This window comes from Podarcis cretensis, assembly GCF_951804945.1.
Source record: "Podarcis cretensis genome assembly, chromosome: 5".
Lineage (NCBI taxonomy): Eukaryota > Metazoa > Chordata > Lepidosauria > Squamata > Lacertidae > Podarcis > Podarcis cretensis.
In genome coordinates, this window is record NC_137174.1 from 43,579,182 (window position 1) to 43,605,567 (window position 26,386).

Genomic DNA, 26,386 nt, shown 5'->3' on the forward strand with positions numbered 1-26,386 from the left:
TGGTTAGAGCATTGGAGTAGAAGCTGGAAGACCAGGGGGCAAATCCCCACTCAGCCATGAAGCTCACTATGTAACCTCGGAGCCAGCCAGCATCTCTCTCAGCCTAACCTACATCACAGGGTTTGGGGAAGGATAAATTGGGAGGGGGAGAACAACATACCGTATTTTTCGCCCCATAGGGCACACCGCCCCATAGGGTGCACCTAGTTTTTTTTTTGGGGGGGGAAATAAAGAAAAAAAATTATTTCCCCCCAAGGCGCGGGGCTGGCGCGGGGGAAGCCCGAGCTTCCCCTGACCCCAGCCCCCAGAACAGCCTGCTATCCGGGAAGTCGCACCGGTCTCCCTAGGCTTGGGGAGAGCTGCGCGAAGCCCGGGCATGCTCTTCAGCGCGCCCCAGGCTTTGGAATGCAGGCAGCTCTGCGCAACCCTTGGGAGACCGGCACGACTTCACGCCAGTCTCCCAAGGGTTGTGCAGAGCTTCCTGAAGCCTGTAGACCGAGAGGGGTTGGTGCGCACCGACCCCTCTTGCTCTCCAGGCTTCAGCGAAAGCCTGCATTCACCCCATAGGATGCACACACATTTCCCCTTCATTTTTGGAGGGGAAAAAGTGCGTCCTATAGGGCGAAAAATACGGTATATCACATTGGGCTCACTGGAGGAAAGCGGGACTATGTGTTAAATAAATACAGTACACAATAAAATACATTTAATTCTCCAGACAACTGCCGTATATATTGGTTTTGTAAAAATACACACAGCATTTGAAAAATGAGCATTAATACAAGCTGTAATGAAGAAAAGGCATGAAACAATTTAGCTGTGATTCTTGCATGACAGGGGTTTGGACTATATGACCCTTGGGGTCCCTTCCAACAATTCTATGATTCCCCCTCTTTTTGTTTCCTTATTATCTGTTTCTGCTCTAACAGCTGGATGGTGTATTCTTGTGTAACACTATGCCTATACAGTGGTACCTCGGTTTAAGAACAGTCCGGTTTAAGAACGATTTGGTTTACAAACTCCGCAAAACCAGAAGTAGTGTCTTGGTTTGAGAACTTTACCTCAGTCTAAGAATGGAATTCGAACGGTGAAAGGGCACCAGTGGCGGGAGGCCTCATTAGGGAAAGCACACCTTGGTTTAAGAACGCTTTTGATTTAAGAATGACTTCCAGAACGGATTACGTTCATAAGCCGAGGTACCACTGTATTTGTATTAATGTATTTGTATTTATTTATACATAAAAATCAGGTGCAGCTCAGTGGCCAGTAGTGTAAATTGCGAGTCCAGCCAACCAGTTTAAGGATTAAACTCAGCTATGAACCAGCTGCTCCTGGGCAAGCTATTACCCCTTGCCCATGAAATGGAAATTTACAATACAGGATTATTGAAAGGATGACTGGTAGAAACCCGAGTTGCCCTCAGTATGCCTCTGAATGCAAGGCTGCTGGGAATCAAAAATGGGGGATATGTTGTTACATCCAGCTTGTGAACTTCCTATAGGCTTCTGCTTGACCCCCGTGAGCCCAAGATGCTGAACTAGATGGACATTTGGCCAGATTCTGAAAGGCTCTTCTTACGACCTTACGACAGAGGGCCTTCTTGGTGGTGGCGCCTGCCCTGTGGAACGCCCTCCCTTCAGATGTGAAGGAAATAAGCAGCTATCTTATTTTTAAAAGACATCTGAAGGCAGCCCTGTTTAGGGAAGCTTTAATATTTAATGCTGAATTGTTTTTAACACTCGATTGGAAATTGCCCGGAGTGGCTGGGAAAACTCAGCCAGATGGGTGGGGTATAAATAATAATTTATTATTATTATTATTATTATTATTATTATTATTATTATTCACAAGAGAGACTGTAACCTAGTATAAACTCCCACTGGAAGAACGGGGAGGGGGGGAGGGGAAAGCAGAGTTTTTTGCCAGCTTCACCTTCTTCCTACAGTCCCCCAAGCAATCTCATGTGTTTCAAAGAGCCTCAAACCTTTGAGAACAGATTCTCAGTGGGAACAGGCAGTTCCAGGGAAAAGGACAAAATAGTAACTTCCTCCTTCCACTCACAGGAGTGCTCTAGTTCTGCTCACCGAGTTTCTGGATCCAAGCCACTGAGAGTTAAACTACACAAATGTCACATGTGGCTGCCTCTTGCTTTTCATTCACAGGGGAAGGGGTATTATTGGGGACATAGCATACCGGGAGTAAGGCTTGTTCCATCCTTCCTCAGCTACAATGGACTATAATAGCATATTTTATTTTATTTTTTAAAAAACTAAGCCTTGAAATTTTGTGAGCAAGGGGCACACTATGGGGGTTGGGGTGTTATATCTGGAAAGCAAAATACTCGCCTAACCAACACGCTATAATTCCAGTTACAAACTGTAGTTTGACACCAAGAGAATGTTTCTCATAGCACAATCCTATGCACAGCAACACAGAAGCAAGTCCTGTTAAGTTTAGTAGGACCTTGGTCACATTCACGCCATACATTGAAAACACATGACTTCCCCCAAATAATCTTGGGAACTGCAGTTTGTTAAGGTCTCTGAGGGGATACACTAAAGTTCACAGGATTCTTTGGGGAAAGCCAAGTGATTTAAAGGATGTGACCTTACTCCAGGTAAGTGTGCACAGGACTGCAGTCTAAAGTGCCCTGAACACTTGGAATGCAATATCTAATTGATAGGTATTAGCAACATTACACTGGTTATGATCTAGGACAGAGATAAAGATGCTTAAGAACCACTACTTTTAAACCAAAGTATTATTCAATAGCTGCAACTTTCTGCAAGTCCAATTCATGGCTCTGTTTCAAGGCTTTTTTTAATACATGAAATAAAAACATCCAGTTCACTCAGCTGGGTTCTACAGTGATTTCTGTCTCCTTCACAAATGAATAGGTATGATACACATGTTTTCAAACTACTGCTTCTCACATTTACAAAATATTCTTGTGTAATTATTTCTTTAAAATATTTATATACCCTTCTTCAAACCTGATTTTAGGACAAGGTATGCTTAAGATCTCCCGGTTCTATACCTAACATTTATAATATGTAAAAAGTGGCCCAAGTCTAACTAGACTTTAAATATAAATATATTCAATTTCCAGTCTTTGTGTTGGATCCTACATCCTGTTATAGATAGAAACTTGTAAGCAGCATATTACTACAAAAGCGAAAGTTGCTTAAAAAAGTAAATAAAGTTTTTAAATTAAAAACAACTAAGAGTAACAAACATTTCAGTAACCAAACATTTACATTCAGCATTATATTTACCACTTTAAAAAACCTAAGATTTTCAATATTAAGTAAATCAAATTTATATTTTACCTTGCTCTTCTAAGATTCCATTCGGTATTTTTTTATCACTTGAAGTCACCACTGCTTTTCTGTGTTTCCTGAACCTTAATAATTATAATAAGATAAATTTAGGGGGATAGTGCAGATCTGTTGTGAATAAATAAGTTACCTGTTTACGTATAATACTGCAGCTTGTCTCACAAACCATGTAATTCTGGAAAAACTCTTTCTAATCATCTTCCGTTTGTAAAAGCTTCAGATGGTGGAGAGAAACAGTGTGTGTAACATCCTTCGCTGCCCTCGATAATGTGGGTGAGTGCAGCCGGCACAGCTGCACGCAACACACTTTCATTTCCTCATTAGATCACATGGAAACAAGACAGAACTAGTTCCAAGCTAAGCCTCTGATGTCTGCTTACCTGAAGAAATAGCCAGCTAAAAGGATCAAAATTATAAACACCAGAATCAGGATCAGCATTGAAGTCAACAGATGTGGCGGTGGACTGTTTTCTTTTGGAGGGCCTAGGAGTTTAAAAAGAGAAGTAAGGAGTGGGGAAAGAACGAATTTCTTAATCTCTAACAGATAAAATCGCATACACACAGTTCCTAAACAAATTACTTAACACGAATTAGCCACATAGCATTTTGAGCAAGTTATAATCTCTTTTGAAGTTCTTGGCTAGAAATGAGAATCCTGACAGCAACAATTCCCTTGTCACTTGCACTTTCAGAATAGTTTTCCCATACAGCTATTTGCTTCTTTGCTGTCAGACACCATCAAACCATAAATGCCCTTCATGTACCCTTCTGAGCTTTAATAATAATAATAATAATAAATTTTTATTTATACCCTGCCCTCCCCAGCCAAGACCGGGCTCAGGGCGGCTAACAACCAGTAATAAAAACAAGTTGATGAAAATACAATTTAAAAGATTAAGATACAACATTAAAACAATTAGGGGGCAATCTCATCATAGGAGGAGAAAGGGAAAAGAAAAAGGGGGAGGGAATCAACCTGATTCTGAGCCAAAGGCCAGGTGGAACAACTCTGTCTTACAGGCCCTGCAGAAAGAGATCAGATCCCGCAGTGCCCTGGTTTCAAGAGACAGAGCATTCCACCAGGCCGGAGCCAGTGTTGAGAAGGCCCTGGCTCTGGTTGAGTCTAATCTAACTTCCTTAGGGCCTGGGACCTCTAGGGTGTTGCTATATATGCACCTTAAGGTCCTCCGTGGGGCATACCAGGAGAGGCGGTCCCGTAGGTACGAGGGACCTAGGCCGTGAAGGGCTTTAATAGTCAAAACAAGCACCTTAAATCTGACCCTGTACTCCACCGGGAGCCAGTGCAGCTGGAAAAGCACTGGGTGAATATACTCCCATGGCAGAGACCCTGTGAGGAGCCTCGCTGCAGCATTCTACACCCGCTGGAGTTTCTGGGACAGATTCAAGGGCAGCCCCGCATAGAGCGAATTACAGTAGTCAAGCCTGGAGGTGACCATCGCATGGATCACTGTGGCCAGGTCGGGGCGGGAAAGGTAAAGGACCAACTGCTTGATGCGGCGAAGGTGGAAAAATGTGGACTATTTGACCACCAGGAACAGGTGGATGCCAACTGATTTTAAAAGGGCAGTAAGTTTTCCCCACTCACAAACCACCACCAGTTCTTACTTCCTCATCAACAATCTCTGCTAAGGTACCACACCATGGATAGGCAAACTAAGGCCCGGGGCCCGGATCCGGCCCAATCGCCTTCTAAATCCAGCCCGCGGAAGGTCCAGGAATCAGCGTGTTTTTACATGAGTAGAATGTGTGCTTTTATTTAAAATGCATCTCTGGGTTGTTTGTGGGGCCTGCCTGGTGTTTTTGCATGAGGAGAATGTGTGCTTTTATTTAAAATGCATCTCTGGGTTATTTGTGGGCATAGGAATTCATTCATCCCCCCCCCCCCCCAAAAAAATATATAGTCTGGCCCACAACATGGTCTGAATATGGAACTTTGTGGTACCAGGAATTAAATACATATTTGTGGGAATGTACCATGGAATATGTCAGGGCTTTGCATCTGTTATCTCTTTTGACAAGAGGCAGGTGAGAAATGGAAGAGGGAGAAGTTTAAAACAGTCGCTTTCCCCCTTTCAGTGTTCCTGCCTTCTCATTGTATAGTGACAGGAGTTTAAGTAAAATGGGGGTGGAGCCACACTGAGATGAAAACTGGATTTAAACAATGCCACAGGTTTAAGCAAAGCAGGTATGGAGCGAAGCTGAGCTTTTTTAAATTAAGAAAACCCAGACAAGTCAGTTTTAACAAGGAAAATAGCAGAGATGGGTACAACTCAGAAGCTAACATGAAAAATTGTTTTCCTCCACTGTGTTTTATTCAAACCTCTGCTGTTTAAAACCAAATGCAAATGAAGAAGGGATAATATAAAGTGAGAAAATGGGTGTTGACATTAGGCATATAAAAATACTCAGAGTAATAATCTTAGAAAATACCAACATCATATTTCAGAGGGAGGAAGAAAGAAAAGATGGCCGATGAGATATGAGAGATAAAAAAGTGTATAGTCATAACATTTTTGTTTTTACAATAATACTGAGACGACAGGCATTCCTTATGCAGAAACAAAAGTATTATTGTCTGCTGAATCCTTAGGGATTTTCAGACACAGAACCACCCTAAATATTTAGTTACAGAAGCTTTAGTTTAGTTACAGACTTCTATTTATAATGAAATACTTTTTCTATCCAATGCCATCCATTGCAACAAAACTAATAAGTACCCATAGGACTAAGCATACTTCATTCTGCCTCGTAACCTAGAGGAATCCAAACCAATTATTGTACTTTAATTGGCAAGGTTCCCACCCCCACCCCTTTCCCCACCTACTGTTTCCTTCTCACAACTTCTGAACTTTAAATAGAGCAGCAGATCTCCTTACATGCAACACACAAGATTGTGCATGTGCAGCAGACTTTTGCTGAACTCTCTTGCAAAGCACGACAGTGGTTCACAACATAAAAACACAGAATACATAATAAAAAAAAGAACAAACCAATAAACCCTCTCCCACAAATATGTTTAAAAAGACATAGCAAGTTAACCAGTCAAATGCCTGGTTAAAGGGAAACATTTTTGCCTGGTGCCTAAATATATGTAATGAAGACATCAGACGAACGTCCCTGGGAAAAGCATTCCAGAAACAGGGATCCGTCGCTGAAAAGGCCTGCTCTTGTACCATCACCCTCTGGATCTCTCGGGGAGGAGGCACATGAGAAAGGCCTCAGATGGTGTTTGTAGGGTCTGTGTTGGTTCATATGGGGAGAGGCGGTCCTTAATATCAGAACTTGGAGAAGCTTATCAGAAGCTTGAGATCATTCGTGCTACTCTTTAGCAAAAGTGCAGATGACTAAGTTGTGTGCTCTGGATGGGGTTACACACCCCTTAAAGAGGCAGTTTGCAGTTTGGGCGTGCTCCTGGAACCATCACTGTATGTAAATAACAATAATAAAACTAATAATTATTGTGGTAGTAATGCCTCATGAGAAGAGTGCAATTATGTGGTTACTTTCCATGCCACTGAGACAACATACTGCTGGCATGGAAGAAACTAGGCCGTTGCACCCATTCCACATGGTTCTACTTACAAATGGCACTGAACTACTTATGCACTTATCGGCCACGGGTGCTACAAGCTGCACACTGCAGGTGAAAACTATTGTATGCATATAAAAGTTTGCAAAACTCCAGGAGATATACCCTTACAGCTCAGGTGTAGTGTGTGTGTGTGTGTGTGTGTGTGTGTGTGAACATAAAAGCACACACACACAATAAAACACATCTCTTAAGTGAGTGAATTTTCACTACTATGAACTACTATGATTTTTTACTTTGAAAATATGTGTTTTTGGAATGATGGACAGCAGAATCAATGCCTCGTAAGGTCACCCACATTTTCCATGAAGTTTATTTTCCTATGTTCAAATAGCCATCCAGTGAAGCCAAGCAAGAAGGGCAACAGGGACCACCTTACCAACACTGGCAGTGTGACTTCAACATATAATAGGTAGATACTGAAGGTGACTCCTAGCTCTGTACTGAATCCAAACAGTGATACTTCATCATCATCATCCTGTGTTATCACAACAACTTTCACTTTGTTATGGCTGTTCTTTGCAGCATGTAATGTGTGTAACAGAACATGCACATCTTATTTTTCAGGCGATGTTGTCTTTTTCTCTTGAAGTTGTTACCAAATCTTTGAAGTTCACAATATTTGCTTTCCTGTTTTGGGCTTCATAATTCTACAAGGAAAAAATGTCCCGTCACATGGAAGGAATGTTCCTGCTTAGGGATCCATGCATGCATCCATCCATCCATCCACCACACCCTTCTCCAGCATACAACTCTGTAAATTGTCAGAGGATCATGGAGGGCATTCTACTCTACACAACCAGTTTTCTGTTTCCCATCTTTCAACATTCTGCAGCTACTAAGAATGCACAGTTCACCCTGGGCTGGTTTGTCTTTTTTAACAGGGTTAGTGTGTACTTCTGCAAACCCTGAAAACGATATTTAATGGATCCCTTTTTGGTGTTGGTGGGGTAAAGAGAAGAACATTTTTCATAAAGTATTTGGAACACGTAACTTTTTGTCCTTATGAACTTATAAATGGCATTGAATAAAAACATTTGGGCAGGACCTTCCAGTTATTATCTAGTTGCAGTCTTGTAACATCCCTGAAAAGGTTAGTCAGTATTATCCATATACAACGGATAGAAGGACTGAGGCTGAGAGCAGCTTGCCTAAAGCCACCTTATAAGTTCATGGCAGAGAAAGGATTCAAACCAGGAACTTCATGATTTGCAACCTAGTCTCTTAAACACACCACTGGAAATAATATGCACAAGAGCACAATTTTCAAAAATCCACACTGGGGAAAGCAACTTAATGATTTTCTGATTTCCATATGCATACAAACTTGTAATACTCTTATGAAAGTGAATTGTCTTTGCACTTTAAATGCACAGAAGCATATAAATGCAACCTGAATAATCCTGATTTAACAATTCTTATAATAAATATACTCAGCAGTTGTACTAATAGCAAACACAAGCAACAAACTACAGATCTATCTGCTGCAGTCCTTTTCATTGCAACAAATAGTCAACCGCAGCAGTACAGGCCTAAAATAGAGTATGGCAATTTGTTAAACATGTGACACACGGTGGGCTATGTGGTTTGAAAGGTTTGGAGAGCTGTAGCAACAGTAATTTAGGCTCCACGTTATGAGAAGCTTTAGTTATAGTCTATAGCCAGCCAATCTTTGTAAATAACTTCCCTTTTCAATATACCAATATCACCTCTTATTAGATGGCACCCACCCTGTTCCTACTTGAAATGCATTAAATAAAACAGAGGTCCGTCCCCCCGTTTTAAAAAAGATCTTCTCCCTGTATAAAATTTTATAAACAGGAAAAGCTTCAGAAGAAGATGAATGACCAGGAAGGAGCATGGCATCCATTACCCTCTCCCTGAGAGCCTGCACATTCATACTTAACCATAGTTTGGACTCGGTGTAATATGCAAACCAGGCCACTGTCAAAGAGCTGAGAGTAAAGGAAAAGATCCTGTGGCCAAGGAATCAGTAAGCCTAGGAATGTCTCTTCTAAGCATCCTTGCCCTCTAACCCCTAGATTATGGAATATTGCTTTGCTTGTTGAAGGATGCATCTGCAACCATGACACCAATCTCAACCATCACTGCAGACCTTTCTGCATGCCTAGCCAACAACAATAATAAAAGGGGACAAAGAAAGTCCACGTTCTATAACGCTTCATACCTATTGTTGCTTGATGTAACAGAGAAAGGTCTGTTAGCACATGGGCTCTCCTCCACCTGACCTGGGCAAGACTCAATGTGCATGCATACACCACCTCTGCTAGACAGGCAGCTAAATGCTTAATTTCATAGTGATACAAGCTATGACGTTACTGAATGTACTGTTCTGGTTTTGAAAGAATGAGCTTTCAAAATGTTTCCACAGACCCTGAAGCAGCTGTCACTGGGATTGTGTTGATAGCCAGCTTAGCATTGCTGTGCCATAGGATTTCTGCTTTCAGGCCCTACAGCAAAAATCCTGAGGGTTGTCAAATGAGGAGGGTGGGGGTGGGGGGGAACTGGCAGAAAGCATGGCAGTTTCCAAGCATGACTTTGCTGTTTTCCAGGTTCTGCACAAGATGATCTTAGGTGCTTGATTCTTATTGCTCCAACCAGGGGGTAAATTCCAGTAGGTACTCTCTAACCCAGGTTGTGAAATTTTGCAAGAAGGAATATGTTCAAAATCTAGTACATTAAAGCAAATACATTTCCCCACTTCTGAGCAGGCTTTGTGGCAATAAGGTAGCATTCATCAAAGCTGATAACTGCCTGGGTGGATTAGGCTAAGCTCTTCTTTCTAGTTCCTGTTTCAACAACAGACAGTCATATGCCTCTGGAAGCTGACAAACAAGGCATGAAGGCGAAGCCACCCATTTATGGTATTATGAGGAAAGGGGGAAGTTCTATATTGATGCTCTTATTTTTAGAAACCTCTATTGTATCTCCCCACCCCCAGCAATCTTTATTTTCCTCTATGACACCATTATAAACGTTTGTGGCCTGTGTGTCTCTTAATACTAACATTTTGTACTGTCTGCTGTTTTTGCAAATAAGGTAAGGTATTTTTGTTTAACACCCCGCCACCCCACACACAACCGATGTATTGCCAAAAACAACTTACACATGCCTCACCTTGGCTGCATACACAACAAGCATTTGAAGCACATTTAGACATGACTCCCCCCCAAGGAATCTTGGGAAACTGTAGTTCACCATTCACAGAGCTACAGTTCCCAGCACCTTTAGGTAAAGGTAAAGGTAAAGGTACCCCTGCCCGTACGGGCCAGTCTTGACAGACTCTGGGGTAGTGCGCCCATCTCACTTAAGAGGCCTGGGGCCAGCGCTGTCCGGAGACACTTCCGGGTCACGTGGCCAGCGTGACATCGCTGCTCTGGCCAGAGCCAGAGCCAGAGCCGCACACGGAAACGCCGTTTACCTTCCCGCTGGTAAGCAGTCCCTATTTATCTACTTGCACCCGGAGGTGCTTTCGAACTGCTAGGTTGGCAGGCGCTGGGACCGAGCAGCGGGAGCGCACCCCGCCGCAGGGATTCGAACCGCCGACCTTTCGATCGGCAAGCCCTAGGCGCTGAGGCTTTAACCCACAGCGCCACCTGTGTCCCCTCCCCAGCACCTTTGTTGTTGTTTAGTCGTTTAGTCGTGTCCGACTCTTCATGACCCCATGGACCAGAGAACGCCAGGCACTCCTGTCCTCCACTGCCCCCCGCAGCTTGGTCAGACTCATGCTGGTAACCTTGAAAACACTATCCAACCATCTCGTCCTCTGTCGCCCCCTTCTCCTTGTGCCCTCCATCTTTCCCAACATCAGGGTCTTCTCCAGGGAGTCTTCTCTTCTCATGAGGTGGCCAAAGTACTGGAGCCTCAGCTTCACAATCTGTCCTTCCAGTGAGGACTCAGGGCTGATTTCCTTCAGAATGGAGAGGTTTGATCTTCTTGCAGTCCATGGGACTCTCAAGAGTCTCCTCCAGCACCATAATTCAAAAGCATCAATTCTTCGGTGATCAGCCTTCTTTATGGTCCAGCTCTCACTTCCATACATCACTACTGGGAAAACCATAGCTTTAACTATACGGACCTTTGTTGGCAAGGTGATGTCTCTACTTCTCAAGATGCTGTCTAGGCCTGTCATTGCCCTTCTCCCAAGAAGCAGGCGTCTTTTAATTTCGTGGCTGCTGTCACCATCTGCAGTGATCATGGAGCCCAAGAAAGTAAAATCTCTCACTGCCTCCATTTCTTCCCCTTCTATTTGCCAGGAGGTGATGGGACCAGTAGCCATGATCTTCGTTTTTTTGATGTTGAGCTTCAGACCATATTTTGCACTCTCCTCTTTCACGCTCAATAAAAGGTTCTTTAATTCCTCCTCACTTTCTGCCATCAAGGTTGTGTCATCTGCATATCTGAGGTTGTTGATATTTCTTCCGGCAATCTTAATTCCGGCTAGGGATTCATCCAGCCCAGCCTTTCGCATGATGAATTCTGCATATAAGTTAAATAAGCAGGGAGACAAAATGCAGCCTTGTCGTACTCCTTTCCCAATTTTGAACCAGTCAGTTGTTCCATATCCAGTTCTAACTGTAGCTTCTTGTCCCACATAGAGATTTCTCAGGAGACAGATGAGGTGATCAGGCACTCCCATTTCTTTAAGAACTTGCCATAGTTTGCCATGGTCGACACAGTCAAAGGCTTTTGCATAGTCAATGAAGCAGAAGTAAATGTCTTTCTGGAACTCTCTAGCTTTCTCCATAATCCAGCGCATGTTTGCAATTTGGTCTGGTTCCTCTGCCTCTTCTAAATCCAGCTTGCACTTCTGGGAGTTCTCGGTCCACATACTGCTTGAGCCTTCCTTGTAGAATTTTAAGCATAACCTTGCTAGCGTGAGAAATTAGTGCAATTGTGCGATAGTTGGAGCATTCTTTGGCACTGCCCTTCTTTGGGATTGGGATGTAGACTGATCTTCTCCAATCTTCTGGCCACTGCTGAGTTTTCCAAACTTGCTGGCATATTGAGTGTAGCACCTTAACAGCATCATCTTTTAAAATTTTAAATAGTTCAGCTGGAATACCATCACTTCCACTGGCCTTGTTATTTGCAGTGCTTTCTAAGGCCCATTTGACTTCACTCTCCAGGATGTCTGGCTCAAGGTCAGCAACCACACTACCTGGGGTATATGAGACATCCGTTTCTTTCTGGTATAATTCCTCTGTGTATTCTTGCCACCTCTTCTTGATGTCTTCTGCTTCTGTTAGGTCCTTTCCACTTTTGTCCTTTATTATGGAAATCTTTGTACGAAATGTTCCTTTCATATCTCCAATTTTCTTGAACAGATCTCTGGTTCTTCCCATTCTATTGCTTTCCTCTATTTCTTTGCATTGCTTGTTTAAGAAGGTCTTCTTGTCTCTCCTTGCTATTCTTTGGAAATCTGCATTCAATTTCCTGTATGTTTCACAATCTCCCTTGCATTTTGCTTGCCTTCTCCCCCCCGCTATTTGTAAGGCCTCATTGGACAGCCACTTTGCTTTCTTGCATTTCCTTTTCATTGGGATGGTTTTCGTTGCTGCCTCCTGTATAATGTTACGAGCCTCCATCCATAGTTCTTTAGGCACTCTGTCCACCAAATCTAAATCCTTAAACCTGTTCCTCACTTCCACTGTGTATTCATAAGGGATTTGACTTAGATTGTATCTTACCGGCCCAGTGGTTTTTCCTACTTTCTTCAGTTTAAGCTTGAATTTTGCTATAAGAAGCTGATGATCTGAGCCACAGTCAGCTCCAGGTCTTGTTTTTGCTGACTGTATAGAGCTTCTCCATCTTTGGCTGCAGAGAATATAATCAATCTGATTTCGATGCTGCCCATCTGGTGATGTCCATGTGTAGAGTCGTCTCTTGTGTTGTTGGAAAAGCGTGTTTGTGATGACCAGCTTGTTCTCTTGACAGAACTCTATTAGCCTTTGCCCTGCTTCGTTTTGATCTCCAAGGCCAAACTTGCCAGTTGTTCCTTTTATCTCTTGACTCCCTACTTTAGCATTCCAATCCCCTATAATGAGAAGAACATCCTTCTTTGGTGTCAATTATATAAGGTGTTGTAAGTCTTCATAGAATTGGTCAATTTCAGTTTCTTCAGCACCAGTAGTTGGTGCATAAACTTGGATTACTGTGATGTTAAAAGGTCTGCCTTGGATTCGTATCGAGATCATTCTATCATTTTTGAGATTGCATCCCAGTACAGCTTTTGCCACTCTTTTGTTGACTATGAGGGCCACTCCATTTCTTTTACGGGTTTCTTGCCCACAGTAGTAGATATGATGGTCATCCGAACTGAATTCACCCATTCCCGTCCATTTTAGTTCACTGATGCCCAGGATGTCAATATTTATTCTTGCCATCTCATTTTTGACCACCTCCAACTTACCCATGTTCATGGTTCTTACATTCCAGGTTCCTATGCAATATTTTTCTTTACAGCATTGGACTTTCCTTTCGCTAAAGCACCTTTAGCAAACTACAATTCCCTGGATTCTGTGAGGGAAGTTATGTGATTTAAATGTATGGTGTATGAGCATCCTCTGTTAGAACAACTGCTACACTGTTTATTTAAGCTGCTGTAGAACAGGTGACATACCTGCTTCCCCTGGTATTTATGTGGCTTTTGTCCAAAGTCCCTAGAGCAATCGGCATACTTGCTGAGCAAGAAAATGCTTCAAGTAACTCAGTAAGAATTGCATTCAACAATACTCAGCATGCAAGGATCCCAAAGGGGACATGGAGGTAAAGGAACTTAGGGAGAGAAGAAACAGGAGAAGGAAATGTGCCACATTATTGCTGCTGAGAAGAGAGGTAGGTAAAGGTAAAGGATCCCAGGATGGTTAAGTCCAGTCAAAGGTGACTTTGGGTTGCAGTGCTCATCTCGCTTTTCAGGCCAAGGGAGCCAGTGTTGGTCCACAGACAGCTTTCTAGGGTCATGTGGCCAGCATGACTAAACCACTACTGGCACACAGAGGTTTGTTATGAGAGCCAGAACGCACGGAAACACCATTTACCTTCCCACTGCAGCGGTACCTATTTATCTGCTCGCACTGGTATGCTTTCAAACTGCTAAGCTGGCAGAAGCTGAGACAGAGCAACAGGAGCTCACCCCGTCGCAGGGATTCGAACTGCCAACCTTTCTATCAGCAAGCCCAAGAGGCTTTACCTGCTAAGATAACTGTCTGGGAACACACACACACACACACACACACACACACAGGAGGAAGGGGGGAGAGAGAGACAGAGAGAGAATATGTAATATGACTGGGGGCTAAGCAGGCCAAGTTGCTCCTTGATTTTTCGGGGGGGGGGGACCCTCACCAGTCAAGCACAATTCGCTTCCCTTTCCCCAGAGCCCCACTCAGCACTGGTATGTTGAAAAACAATATATCCCAAGGTAAGAACTCCACATCAACTTTCTATTAGCAGGCCACTTGTTCCAAAGGAGAAGATTCTGTAGTGTTGCTGACTCACTTCCATCAACTCCTATTCACGTTGAGGAAGCCTGAAAGGCCATTCACTGTTAATAACTCATTCTTGGATTGTCCCCCTTAAAAATCGAATTGCATCCTCTGGGGCGTGTGCCCCACATTGGGAACCACAGGTCTAGGGGGTAGCTTCTTTATACAAGCCAGACCACTGGGAAAAAGCAAAAAGCAAATATATATATAGAGAGAAATGGATACAGACAATAAAAAGAGGTCCCATGTTGCAGACATGAAAATATGCATGACTGCTGATTTAGATAAGCAGAGGTTCCTGAACCAAGAAATAAACTTGCATTTGGAGTAAGATTATTCAAATGCAAGAGAACTCAGTAAGAGGAAGAGCAGTCAGTTTCAAGTCAACTGCTACTGCTTTATGTATTAATGAAGTTAACTGGAAAGCTTTAAAACCATCAAGGCTTTTGTGGCAGCAGTAAAAAGCAGGTCGATCCCTGTGCTTTAGAGTTACCAAAGAACTACTGGCAGCCCTTGATGACAAGTACTGGGGGTTTGTAGCTTCTTATCTAGAATTGTAGAAAAGCCTCAGAGAAGCTTCCAAAGTAGAGCATCATAACAAAATATTTGTCAATGGGAAATAGTCAGTCAATTACTCATACATATTACAGATAATGTTCAGCATGTATGAGTTGAGAAGAACACAAGCCTGATCCCACATTGATTTCATAAGATATGTGGTGCTATAAATGTTAAAGCAGGAAGCATGAAACACCATCTGAAACCAAAGGAATGAAGATTTATATGAACAAAGTACTGACGCAGACCGACCCCCAAAATTCAGTGTTTCTTACTTGTTGTTGTATCATTAAGTGATGCAGTCCCATTGCCACGCAACGCTTCGCCGTGCAGAAAACTAATGGAAATTAGCAAGACTGAACAGGAGTATTCCATCATGGACCTGTTAAGCAAACACAGAGAAAAATATAAAACCCATACTAACATACGCAAGTCATGTTCATATTATCACGAAGGAGGTTTGAATTTTATTTTTTTGAAAGAATGACTTTTGTAAGGGAATATTGTTTATCTGTTGTGTCCAAAGTCTTACAAGTATTTGTGAAACTACCACCCTAGTGCCCAAAGTCTTATTCTATACCACAAATCTTTCAAGGTTGGAAAATTAAGGGATTTGAAAAACACCAAGAATAAAAACTTGCTACTCCAAAAAAAAAAAAAAGCTCCAGGCATTACACAGAAACTGCTGCAGAGGACATGCCCCACTCCCCCTTCCTCTTTTCTTCTGGGATATGCAAACTGGGGGTTTCTGCCTCTTCCTCAACATTTGGCCTTCATTATCTCACCAAGGGAAAGGTGCACAAGTTCTCATGTTGCATATTACATGGAAGTACAAAAAGAGGAAATGCGAGTCACCCACATTTCCTCTGTTGCTGCTTGTTTGCACATCCAAAAGCTGGCAGAGATTACAAGCTGTTGAAGAAGAAATCTGACACGAATTTAGCGAGTATAAAACTAAACAACATATGCAGAAAATGGAACAAATTCCTAGGTTGCGTGATGATCATTTTGTAACAATCTGCTGCTGTTCCAGTCTACTTTTCTTGCTGACAACTTAGTTTCTTATATGATGAGTCGCTGGATTGTTGTTGTTCTTCCACAAGTGAGCACTGAAAACATGCAGTCGGAACTGGTACGCTTGAAGCTTCTACAACACCAACTCCACTAATACATAAAATAATTTGTATAACTCGTAATCATACCCTTGCAAAGGACATGACTAGATATTATAATACAGACTGCAGGTCTGGGTTGCCTTTTAAAAACCCACATGCAGCAGGCTCAATTCAGTCTATGGGGGGGAGATCCCACTGGATCCCTTTTGCCTTCCCTTCCTTCTTCCATACTCACAGACACATCATGGGAGCTCTCCACATTCCTCCCATATCCTCATCTGTCCCTCTTCTTCCTGCTCAATCAAATAATGTAAGGCTGACCTATAAGAAGGGCTCGACAGTAATTTGGGAGACGTGCTATGCAGAACTGCCTTGGGCATTGTCCCGGAACACCAACTGATGCAGCAGCTAGACTGGTGATGGTGGGAGGCAGTGCGAGACAGTGGGATGTCACACCTTGGCCAAAACATATATACCTATAAATTGCTGCACAAGGTTCGTGTACCAAAGGCCTGAACAACAAACTAAAATAAGAATACTCTGGCTGCTTCTCTTTCTCTGTAATGAGTTCACAGAGTGCCCCAACATACACACTGGACCGAACCCACTACATTTTAAAAAATTATTTTGCTTCTCAGTAAAGGTACATAGGATTACATTATGAACTAGACAAAACTAGTTGTCATCTGCCCCTCCCTCATTATACCATGTAAATATACAATACCAGCATGCAGAGAAATCCTGACAGCGGCATAACAGAACTTGTGCAGGAGAGAACCTTTAAAAGTACACAGGGCTTTAAAATATAATTTATCACAAATTACTGGTTCTAATATGAGATAACAAAGTCAGGAAAAAACTTTTTGAATGGCATGAGTGGATAGCGAAGGGTCAAGGACCGCAATTCAGTACAGTGGTACCTCAGGTTAAGTACTTAATTCGTTCCTGAGGTCCGTTCTTAACCTGAAACTGTTCTTAACCTGAAGCACCACTTTAGCTAATGGCGCCTCCCGCTGCCACCGCGCCGCTGGAGCACGATTTCTGTTCTCATCCTGAAGCAAAGTTCTTAACCTGAAGCACTATTTCTGGGTTAGCGGAGTCTGTAACCTGAAGCTTATGTAACCTGAAGCATATGTAACCTGAGGTACCATTGTAATACTAAATTGTATCACCAGACTTTCCTAAAGCACTATACAAAAGATATTTTTTTAGCCTTAGGCAGCCTATATTCATTTCAGTAGTCACTGGCAATATCAGTAACTGAAGGATGAACTACAATCCAAGAATTGACTGAATTCCTAGCTGGTCTTTTTAAAGACACATTATTACAAACGAAGAACTGAACACCTAAATTCAGCACACCAAATACAGTTCTATTGACACAGACAGATCTTCCAGATGGTATCACTGTTCACCAAGTAGCGAAGTTATAGTTCACAGGAATGAATAATAGAGAACTTTTGCATCAGTTCAGTAGTAGTGAGAATGATTACTACCAGGAAATTCAAAATAGTGACAGGCATAACATCCTAATGGGGATTGGAGAGAAGCAAAGAGGTGATTCTTACACCCGTCCGCGATATTCTTCTTTAGCAATAGAGCTATGGCTTCTGAGTAGGCATACCTTGGATTTCGTCAATACATACATTTTAAAAACGACATCACAAAGTCCCAGAAAGTTGACAACAATTTACCAATTATGATAGCCACCCTAACCTCATTATAACTCAGCCTTACTTATCTCTAAAATGTGTTCAGAAGATGCTTCAAGAGAATATGTAGGCCACTTTCGATTCACAAATAAAAAACAGGAAAAGCTCGAATTCAACTCTAAATTCACAGTGGATACTTCTGTCAACTATTCTAAATATATGATTAGATGCTATGGGAGGGAAAGTATATATTAAAATTCTAAAGCAAGCAAGTAGTTTTATGATTTCTGCTTATTTTTTAATCTTTCGAAGACACAAGCAATAAACAAGGCAGTACACAGCACAGCTAAAAACGATTCCCAAAGCTGTAAATGGCTTGAGCACTGCACCATTGCTAAACTGCCCTCCTCTCTGTCTCCCATTACAATCCCTAGTATAGGCAGCATCTTAAGCTTACTATTGATTATTCAGCTTACCAACGATGCACAAAGTCAACACTTCAAGAGCATACAGTGGTGTGTGCAATGTCTGCCTCTCAGCTATGAAATCCTTTTCCACTGGAGAACTGCCCAAACCTTTGTCTTACTAAAAGAAAACATATTTTAGATTATTCACATACTAACATGTCACCTGGACCATTAGCTCTTGTTAATCTTAACTATGGTTTGCTAAAAAAAATTCCAAGTTCATTAACTGTGGTCTAAAATAATAATAATGATTTGTTGAAGCAAGCTAAGACTAACCATGTTTTGTCCAGATTTGAATATTGTGACATGGTGTAAGTAATTTAAAATTCAAATGAAAGTTTCCCAGCTACTCCTTATAATCCTGTAGGGTAGGGGGAGCCAAGGCTTCTGCAGGAAATTCAAATTAGGCCAGTATGACCTGTTCAGATGGGCCAGGAAACAAATGCATCAAATGAATCAATGAATAAGTAAATTAGTAGCCAGACTGCATTTTTTAAAAATCACATGTATCAAAAGCTGCTTCCTCCTGTTGGCTCTACATCATCCAATACCCAAGCTGACTATTCCAATGACACACAGATAAATCACAGCTTTTGAAACCATGTGGCGGACAATTATATCCATCAGGAAAAAAATATAGCCAGCTTGAAACTAGAGGTTTGGCAAATTTTTTGTAGGTTTATTTGTAGAATTTTCATTGCTTAGTTGCAAAAACACTATACAGTATTTCTGAAAAATAATAATAATGAAAGGAACAGCATGAGCTTAAAGAAGGATGTAAAAATCTTTTAATGGTAAAATTATTTAATGGTAAAAATGGGCTTGGATAGCATTTCTCAGGTGCCACTATATTTTTGTACAGCAGATGGGGCTGTATAGCAAGAGACCTGAGCCACGTCAAATGCCAGTTTTCTGCTTTTCCTGCACTTTCTGAAACATAAGAAACTCTATCCATAACACATCCCCAAAACTTTTTTTAAAAAATAAATGTAGCATTATGTGAAAAAGGTAAAGAAACAAACTGAATATTTCTAACACAGACAAGTGTGACAATAGTTAAATACATACAGCATGCCTAGATGGAATATGCATATGAGCACTTCCTTTGTTATAGAGAACTACCATGACCTTTTACAGCAGCAGTGGGGATCCTTTTACAGCCTGAGACCCACATTCCAAGGGCCACATTCCAGTGGTGAGAAGGGCCAGAAGTGGATGGAGCAATGAATGCAAGTTTCTCCTTTGGACAGTAGGCTAGCTTCTACACACACACACACACACACACACACACACACCTTTCTCAATCTTCATCTCAGCAAGCAAGAGTCATCATCTGAGCTCAAGGACACATCACTGCCAGGCAAAAAATAATGAAGGACAAAGTGAAACAGGTCAAGTGAGAAGTGTAGCCTGAGGAGAGTCCCAAGGGACAGACGGAGAGACCAGGGAGCCTGAGGCTCCCTACCCATTTAATAATTTTGCAAAAAACGAGTTCAGTGCAAAGTGGTTGATTGAAATGAATACTTGAAAGGATTAAAACTCCTGCAATCCCTTCATGTGAAGGTACACCACTGAGATTTATCTCTGATTAAGATCTTGGGACAAGGCTCCGCTCCAGATGCTACTTCTGCACTGCAATGGGAGCTACACTGACACCAAATATTTTAGGTACCAGACCAAGCCTTTACAGTACAGTGGTACCTCGGGTTAAGTACTTAATTCATTCCAGAGGTCCGTACTTAACCTGAAACTGTTCTTAACCTGAAGCACCACTTTAGCTAATGGGGCCTCCTGCTGCCGCCGGAGCCCGATTTCTGTTCTCATCCTGAAGCAAAGTTCTAAACCCGAGGTACTATTTCTGGGTTAGAGGAGTCTGTAACCTGAAGTGTCTGTAACCTGAAGCATATGTAACCCGAGGTACCACTGTAGTACCTCGGGTTAAGAAATTAATTCGTTCAGGAGGTCCATTCTTAACCTGAAACTGTTCTTAACCTGAGGTACCACTTTAGATAATGAGGCCTCCCACTGCCGCCACCCCACAATTTCTGTTCTCATCCTGAAGTAAAGTTCTTAACCCGAGGTACTACTTCCAGATTAGTCTGTAACCTGAAGCGAGGTACCACTGTATTATTCTATCACTCTTAATGCTTCTGCTGATTTTCTGTGTTTTTAGTCTACAATTATTAGTGGTGCTTTTACTGAAGCTGTTTATGTCTTAAAATTGTTGACCCAGAGAATGGCCTGGGGCCACCTGAGAATGCAAAGTCACTGAAACAAAGCTAGTGTGAAACTGATCACAAAGCTTGGATGGGGGGTTAATGCAAGTGGGACAATCCTAAGGTTTTAGTTTTTAATGTTCTGAACCACCTTGCTCCAAATGGAAGTACAGAAGTTTTCTAAATGGAAAGGCAAATGATAAACAAATAATGCCTTCATTATAGCATAATGCTGAAACATGGATTAGTGTTACATAAACACATCACATCTCTCCCTGGGCTCACATGCCCCAAACTCCCTTTCCCTCATCATTTGAGGTGAGTACCTGTAGGAGTTCAGAAGCTTTTGCTAACTGTGCTGTGCTGTGGTTAGTACCAACTATGGTTAGTTTAATGCAGGTGATACCCAGCCCTATTTCTCCATACCATGTGAACTAGATGAAGCCGTGCTGAACTGGTGCTGAGAACATAGAAATACTGTTGGTTGGTGGTTCTCATGCCTGGGAGGTGGTTCAATAGTCTGCTCTAGATGCTGTCCTTGACTCTTAGGGTACTCCTAGACCCAGCATTGTCAACGTGAGTCCTGACATCAGTAGCAAGGGTTGCCTATCTCTGCTGTGGCTGATTCATCGGTTATGTCTGTTCCTGGACAGTGATAACATTGCTGCTGTGATCCATGCCCTCACCTCATGTCCAGACTACTGCAATAAACTCTAGATAGGGTTACATTTCAAGATGGTCCAGAAACATCAGTTGGTGCTGAGCATGGCTACCATGTATACCTGTGCAGACATATAACATTAGTTCTGTAGGATATATAGCACTGGCATATGCTGATACATAAAGACCTAAGCAACTTTGGATCCAAGTTGATGGAGCAAGGTTTGGCTTGTTGTGGGGAGACATGGAAGACAGTGTTCTTTGTAGTAGCACCTGACTCCAAATTCCCTTCTTCTAGAGATGCAAATTGCTCCTATGCTATTGGGCTTCCACATCAGGTTACAGAACACTTGTTCACCCCAACCTACGAGGAATTTACTGTTCCAAGTTTAGTGCAGCTGCTGTTGCATTTATAGCACGAAATTGTTTTGTATCTTTAGAAACCACTTAGGTTGCTGTTTTAGTGTTTGTTTCTAGGACTCTATAATCTAAGTTTCATTGTTATGATAATGGAAGCATCTTTAAAGCTTTCTTACCGGAAGCTGTACGCCAGCTCCCTCGGCCAATAAAGCGAGATGAGTGCCACAACCCCAGAGTCATCTGAGACTGGACCTAACGGTCAAGGGTCCCTTTACCTTTACATATGTACTTCTCCACATAGAATATAGCTAAACAGTGGAATTTGCTCCTGCAGGATGGCCACCAGCTTTGATACTTTTAAAATAGGATTAGAAAAATTCATGCAGGACAAACGCTGTCAATGGCTACTAGAGGCAATACGCTTCTGAATACTAGTTCTAGGAAACCACAGGAGGGGAGGATGCTGTTAAGTTCCAGTCCTTCTTTCACACATCTCATGGGCATCTGTTGGCCACCATGAGAATAGGATGCTGGACTAGATGGGCCATCACCTGATCCAGCAGGGATGTTCTGGTGTTTTACTGTATGAAAAATAATGAGCCAAAATGACCTGCACAAAGTGTCAACAGAAATCATTTAAGATGTTAGAAGATGAAATAGCTCTTTTTTTCCCCAGAAGGCACATAACATTTCACACAGGACACAATCCAGCCAATGCTTTCCATCAGTGTAAACAGTTATGTTTGCACAACAAAATTTCTCTCTGTCTCTCCTCCCCTTCTACACCCCCCCCCCAAACCTGCTCTGAAGATTGTAGGAACCTCCAAACATGAGGTTAGGGAGAAGTTCCGTAAACTGAGTGTCAATCGTTGTGCTGATGGAATGAGTTAGTTGCGTGCTGCTCATTATTTCTTCACAAATCTCCCGAGACAAAAAATATGCAGAGCTCCAATAGTGCTGATTGCTGTCCAAAAAGAACAAGGACACTCTAGATCTGAAAGACTGAATAGTTATACTGTAATTGTTACTGGGAGAGAGCTTCCAGATGAGTAGCTTGCAGCAAAAATAATTCTATGGTCCCTTAAAGATTATTTCATTTATAAGCATGAGCTTTCATGGACTCTGTTCACTTTGTCAGATTGCATGACATGAAACAATTGTATGGTGAGATTTGAATGGCAGTGAGATGCAAAATAATAATAATAATAATCCCAGTTGGTGACAATTAGAGCTTAAATATATGTTCAATAGGTATAATTTGAACCTTTTACATTAGCAGATTGGTGATAATTGCTGTGATTCTTGTATTAACATCTGAAGTGAAGCAGGGACCCATTCACAAGAAACACAAATGGATACCCTGGCATTGGAAAGTTAATTAACACATTAAACTTCTTGATGATTATTACATTGTTGTCTAGTTATAGATAATGCATAATTCAAAAATATGTTTTCTTTTTTTTTTTATAAATATTTATTGAGATTTTTTTAAAATACAAAATGCAAAAATAATAAACAATATAACATGGATCATAACACATTTTTCAGAACTTCTTTGGACTCCCTCACGTCTCCCACTCCCACTTACATCGTTATAAATTTTTTCCAGCAATTTATCATCTTGTTTATATTCTTAAATTTTGTTCAGTTAATTTAATCTATTCTCCACAAATTTTATGTTTCCCTCAATCTCACTTATCGTCAAGTTCAATCTAATTCAGTGGTAGGCAATTATTTATGATCTAGCATCCTTCTTAGCATTCAACCAAGTTACAATACTTTTGTAGATAAATCTTGAATTTCTTCCAGTCTTCTTCAACCCTCTCTTCTCCCAGGTCTCGGATTCTGCCAGTCATCTCGGCCAGTTGCATATAGTCCATCAGCTGCATCTGCCATTCTTCCAGTGTGGGTAGATCTTGAGTTTTCCAGCTCTTGGCAATGAGTATCCTTGCTGCCGTTGTTGCATACATAAAAAATGTTCGGTCCTTCTTTAACACCTTCTGGCCGACAATGCCCAGAAGGAAGGCCTCTGGTTTCTTAGTAAAGGTATACTTAAATACCTTTTTCAACTCATTATAAATCATTTCCCAGAAGGTCTTCACTCTAGGGCAAGTCCACCAGAGGTGAAAGAATGTTCCTTCATGTTCTTTACATTTCCAACATTTATTATCAGACAAATGGTATATTTTGGCAAGTTTAACTGGGGTCATGTACCATCTATATATCATTTTCATTACATTTTCCTTCAAAGCATTACATGCAGTGAAGTTCAGCCCAGTGGTCCACAACCTTTCCCAGTCCTCAAACATAATATTATGCCCAATATCCTGAGCCCACTTTATCATAACCGATTTAACCATTTCGTCTTGTGTATTCCATTTCAGCAGCAAGTTATACATTCTTGATAAAACCTTAGTTTTTGGCTCTAACAATTCTGTTTCCAACTTCGATTTCTCCACCTGGAACCCTAGCTTTTTGTCATTTTTAAAAACTTCTTTAATCTGAGCGTAATGTAACCAGTCTCGCACTTTATCCTTCATTTTCTCCAAACTCTGCAATTTCCAATTGTCTCCATCTTTTTCTAATATTTCCCAATATTTTGGCCAGTTGGCCTCCATATTGAGTCTTTTTCGGGCCTTAGCTTCCAGAGGTGAAAGCCACCTCGGAGTTTTATTTTCCAATAAGTCTTTGTATTTTGTCCAGACTTTAAAAACTGCTTTCCTGACAATATGGTTCTTAAAGACCTTATTAATCTTAACCTTATCGTACCATAGATATGCATGCCAACCAAAGGCATTATTAAACCCTTCCAAGTCCAATACGTCAGTGTCCTCAAGAAGTAGCCAGTCTTTTAGCCAGCAAAAGGCTGCGGCTTCATAATACAACTTTAGGTCTGGCAGGGCAAAGCCCCCTCTTTCTTTCGCATCAGTTAGTATCTTGAACTTAATTCTGGGCTTTTTGCCCTGCCAGACAAATCTAGATATATCTCTCTGCCACTTCCGGAAACACTCTGTCTTGTCCACAATCTGCAATGTTTGAAACAAAAACAACATCTTTGGCAATACATTCATCTTGACAGCAGCGATTCGGCCTAACAGAGAAAGCTTCAATTTTGTCCAACTATCCAAATCTCTCTTAATTTCAGACCAACATTTTTCGTAATTATCCTTAAATAGGCTCAGATTTTTTGCTGTTATGTTTACCCCTAGGTACTTTACTTTTTTAACCACAGTTAGTTCCGTTTCTCTCTGAAACTGTTCCGACTCTACATCTGTCAGATTTTTCCCCAACACCTTAGTTTTCTGTTTATTTAGTTTAAATCCTGCCACCTGACCAAAATCTTGAATCAGTTGTAATACTCTTTTTGTACTAGATTCTGGCTCCTGCAGGGTCAAAACTAGGTCATCTGCAAAAGCTTTAAGTTTATATTGTTTCGCTCCGACCTGAATCCCTTCCACCAACCGGTCCCCTCTAATCATATTCAAGAGCACCTCCAGAACTGATATAAATAACAAAGGGGAAATCGGGCAGCCTTGTCGTGTTCCTTTTTCAATTTTAAACTCTTCAGTAACCACATTGTTTACTATCAATTTAGCCTTTTGTTCTGAATATATTGCATCAATCCCATTCTCAAAACCCCGACCCACTCCCATTTCTTTTAAATTTCCCTTCATAAATTTCCAAGAGATATTATCAAAGGCCTTCTCCGCATCTATAAAGATTAAGACTGCTTTTGTATTTATATCAGTTTGCAAAAGTTCCAAAATGTCAATAATGTTCCTTGTATTAGCAAACATGTGTCTACCTGGGAGAAAGCCTGCCTGGTCTTTATGAATTACTTCATTTAGAACTTTTTTAAATCTACTTGCCAAAACATCTGCAAAGATTTTGTAATCCACATTTAAAAGGGAGATGGGACGGTAGTTCTTAAGTTGTGTCTTTTCAGCTTCCGATTTTGGTATCAATGTGATGAAAGCTTCCTTCCACGATTCCGGCGCCCTCCTCCCCTCCATAATTTCATTGCTAACCTCCATCAGTGGTTGAATCAAATGGTCTTTTAATATCTTATAATACTTGGAGGTTAGCCCGTCTGGCCCTGGAGATTTGCCCGGTTTCATGTTTTGAATGGCTTGTTCAATTTCTTGACATGTTATTTTACTGTTCAGGAGAGATCTATTTTCTTGTGACAGCCTTTTAAGTCCATTTTTCTCCAAAAATTGCTTTATCTCATCCTCATTCTGCGGCCCTTGAGTATATAATTTTTTGAAGTATTTCTGGAAACACTTTCTAATCTCCGTGGGGTTCTGAATGTTTCTTCCTTCAATTTCCAAATTTGTAACTGTATTCAATTTTTGTCTCTTCTTCAACTGCCAAGCTAGCAGTTTCCCACATTTGTTTGCCGATTCAAAAGTTTTTTGTTTCATTAATTTAATCTTCCACTCTATTTCCTGATTTATCAGTTTAGAATACTGTGCTTGATAGAGTTTGATTTCTCTCAAGATCGGCAGGGACTTCGGGTTTGATCTTAACTTCTTCTCCAATTCTTTTATTTTCTCCAGAATCTTATCTTTTCTGTCATTTTGTTTCCTCTTCCTTGCCACGTTCTGTTGTATCAAGAACCCCCTCATCACAGCTTTACTTGCATCCCAAATAATTCTTTTTTCCACCGCAGTGTTCATATTTATCTCAAAGTAATCCTTCAATGCTTTCTGGGCCTTCTTAGTAATCTCCTGATCTCTAAACAAATTGTCATTCATCTTCCATCTAAAGGAGCCAGTTGGTAATAGTATCATATCCATTTTCAGTGCATTATGGTCGGAGCAGGTTTTTGGGCAGATTTCCACCTTTCTGACCTTCGGTGCCAGACCTCTAGTTATCCATATTTGGTCGATTCTTGTCCAA

At 41.4% G+C, this 26,386-nt stretch overlaps 1 protein-coding gene across 9 annotated transcripts in view; it reads right to left on the bottom strand.

Annotated features, from left to right (window-relative positions):
- Window positions 1–26,386, bottom strand: part of PTPRE (protein tyrosine phosphatase receptor type E) — a 120,105-nt gene that overhangs the window by 33,718 nt on the left and 60,001 nt on the right. For 7 of the 9 annotated variants that reach the window (XM_079977146.1, XM_079977147.1, XM_079977145.1 and 4 more), the window contains 3 exons: window positions 15,290–15,396; window positions 3,719–3,821; window positions 3,330–3,403 (listed from right to left, as the gene is read on the bottom strand). In XM_079977146.1, the coding sequence (XP_079833272.1) occupies window positions 3,330–3,403; window positions 3,719–3,821; window positions 15,290–15,392 (280 nt within the window). In that variant the 5' untranslated portion in view covers window positions 15,393–15,396. Of the gene's footprint in view, window positions 1–3,329; window positions 3,404–3,504; window positions 3,609–3,718; window positions 3,822–15,289; window positions 15,397–26,386 lie in introns of those variants that run through there. The other 2 variants (XM_079977150.1, XM_079977149.1) reach the window with 1 other exon arrangement.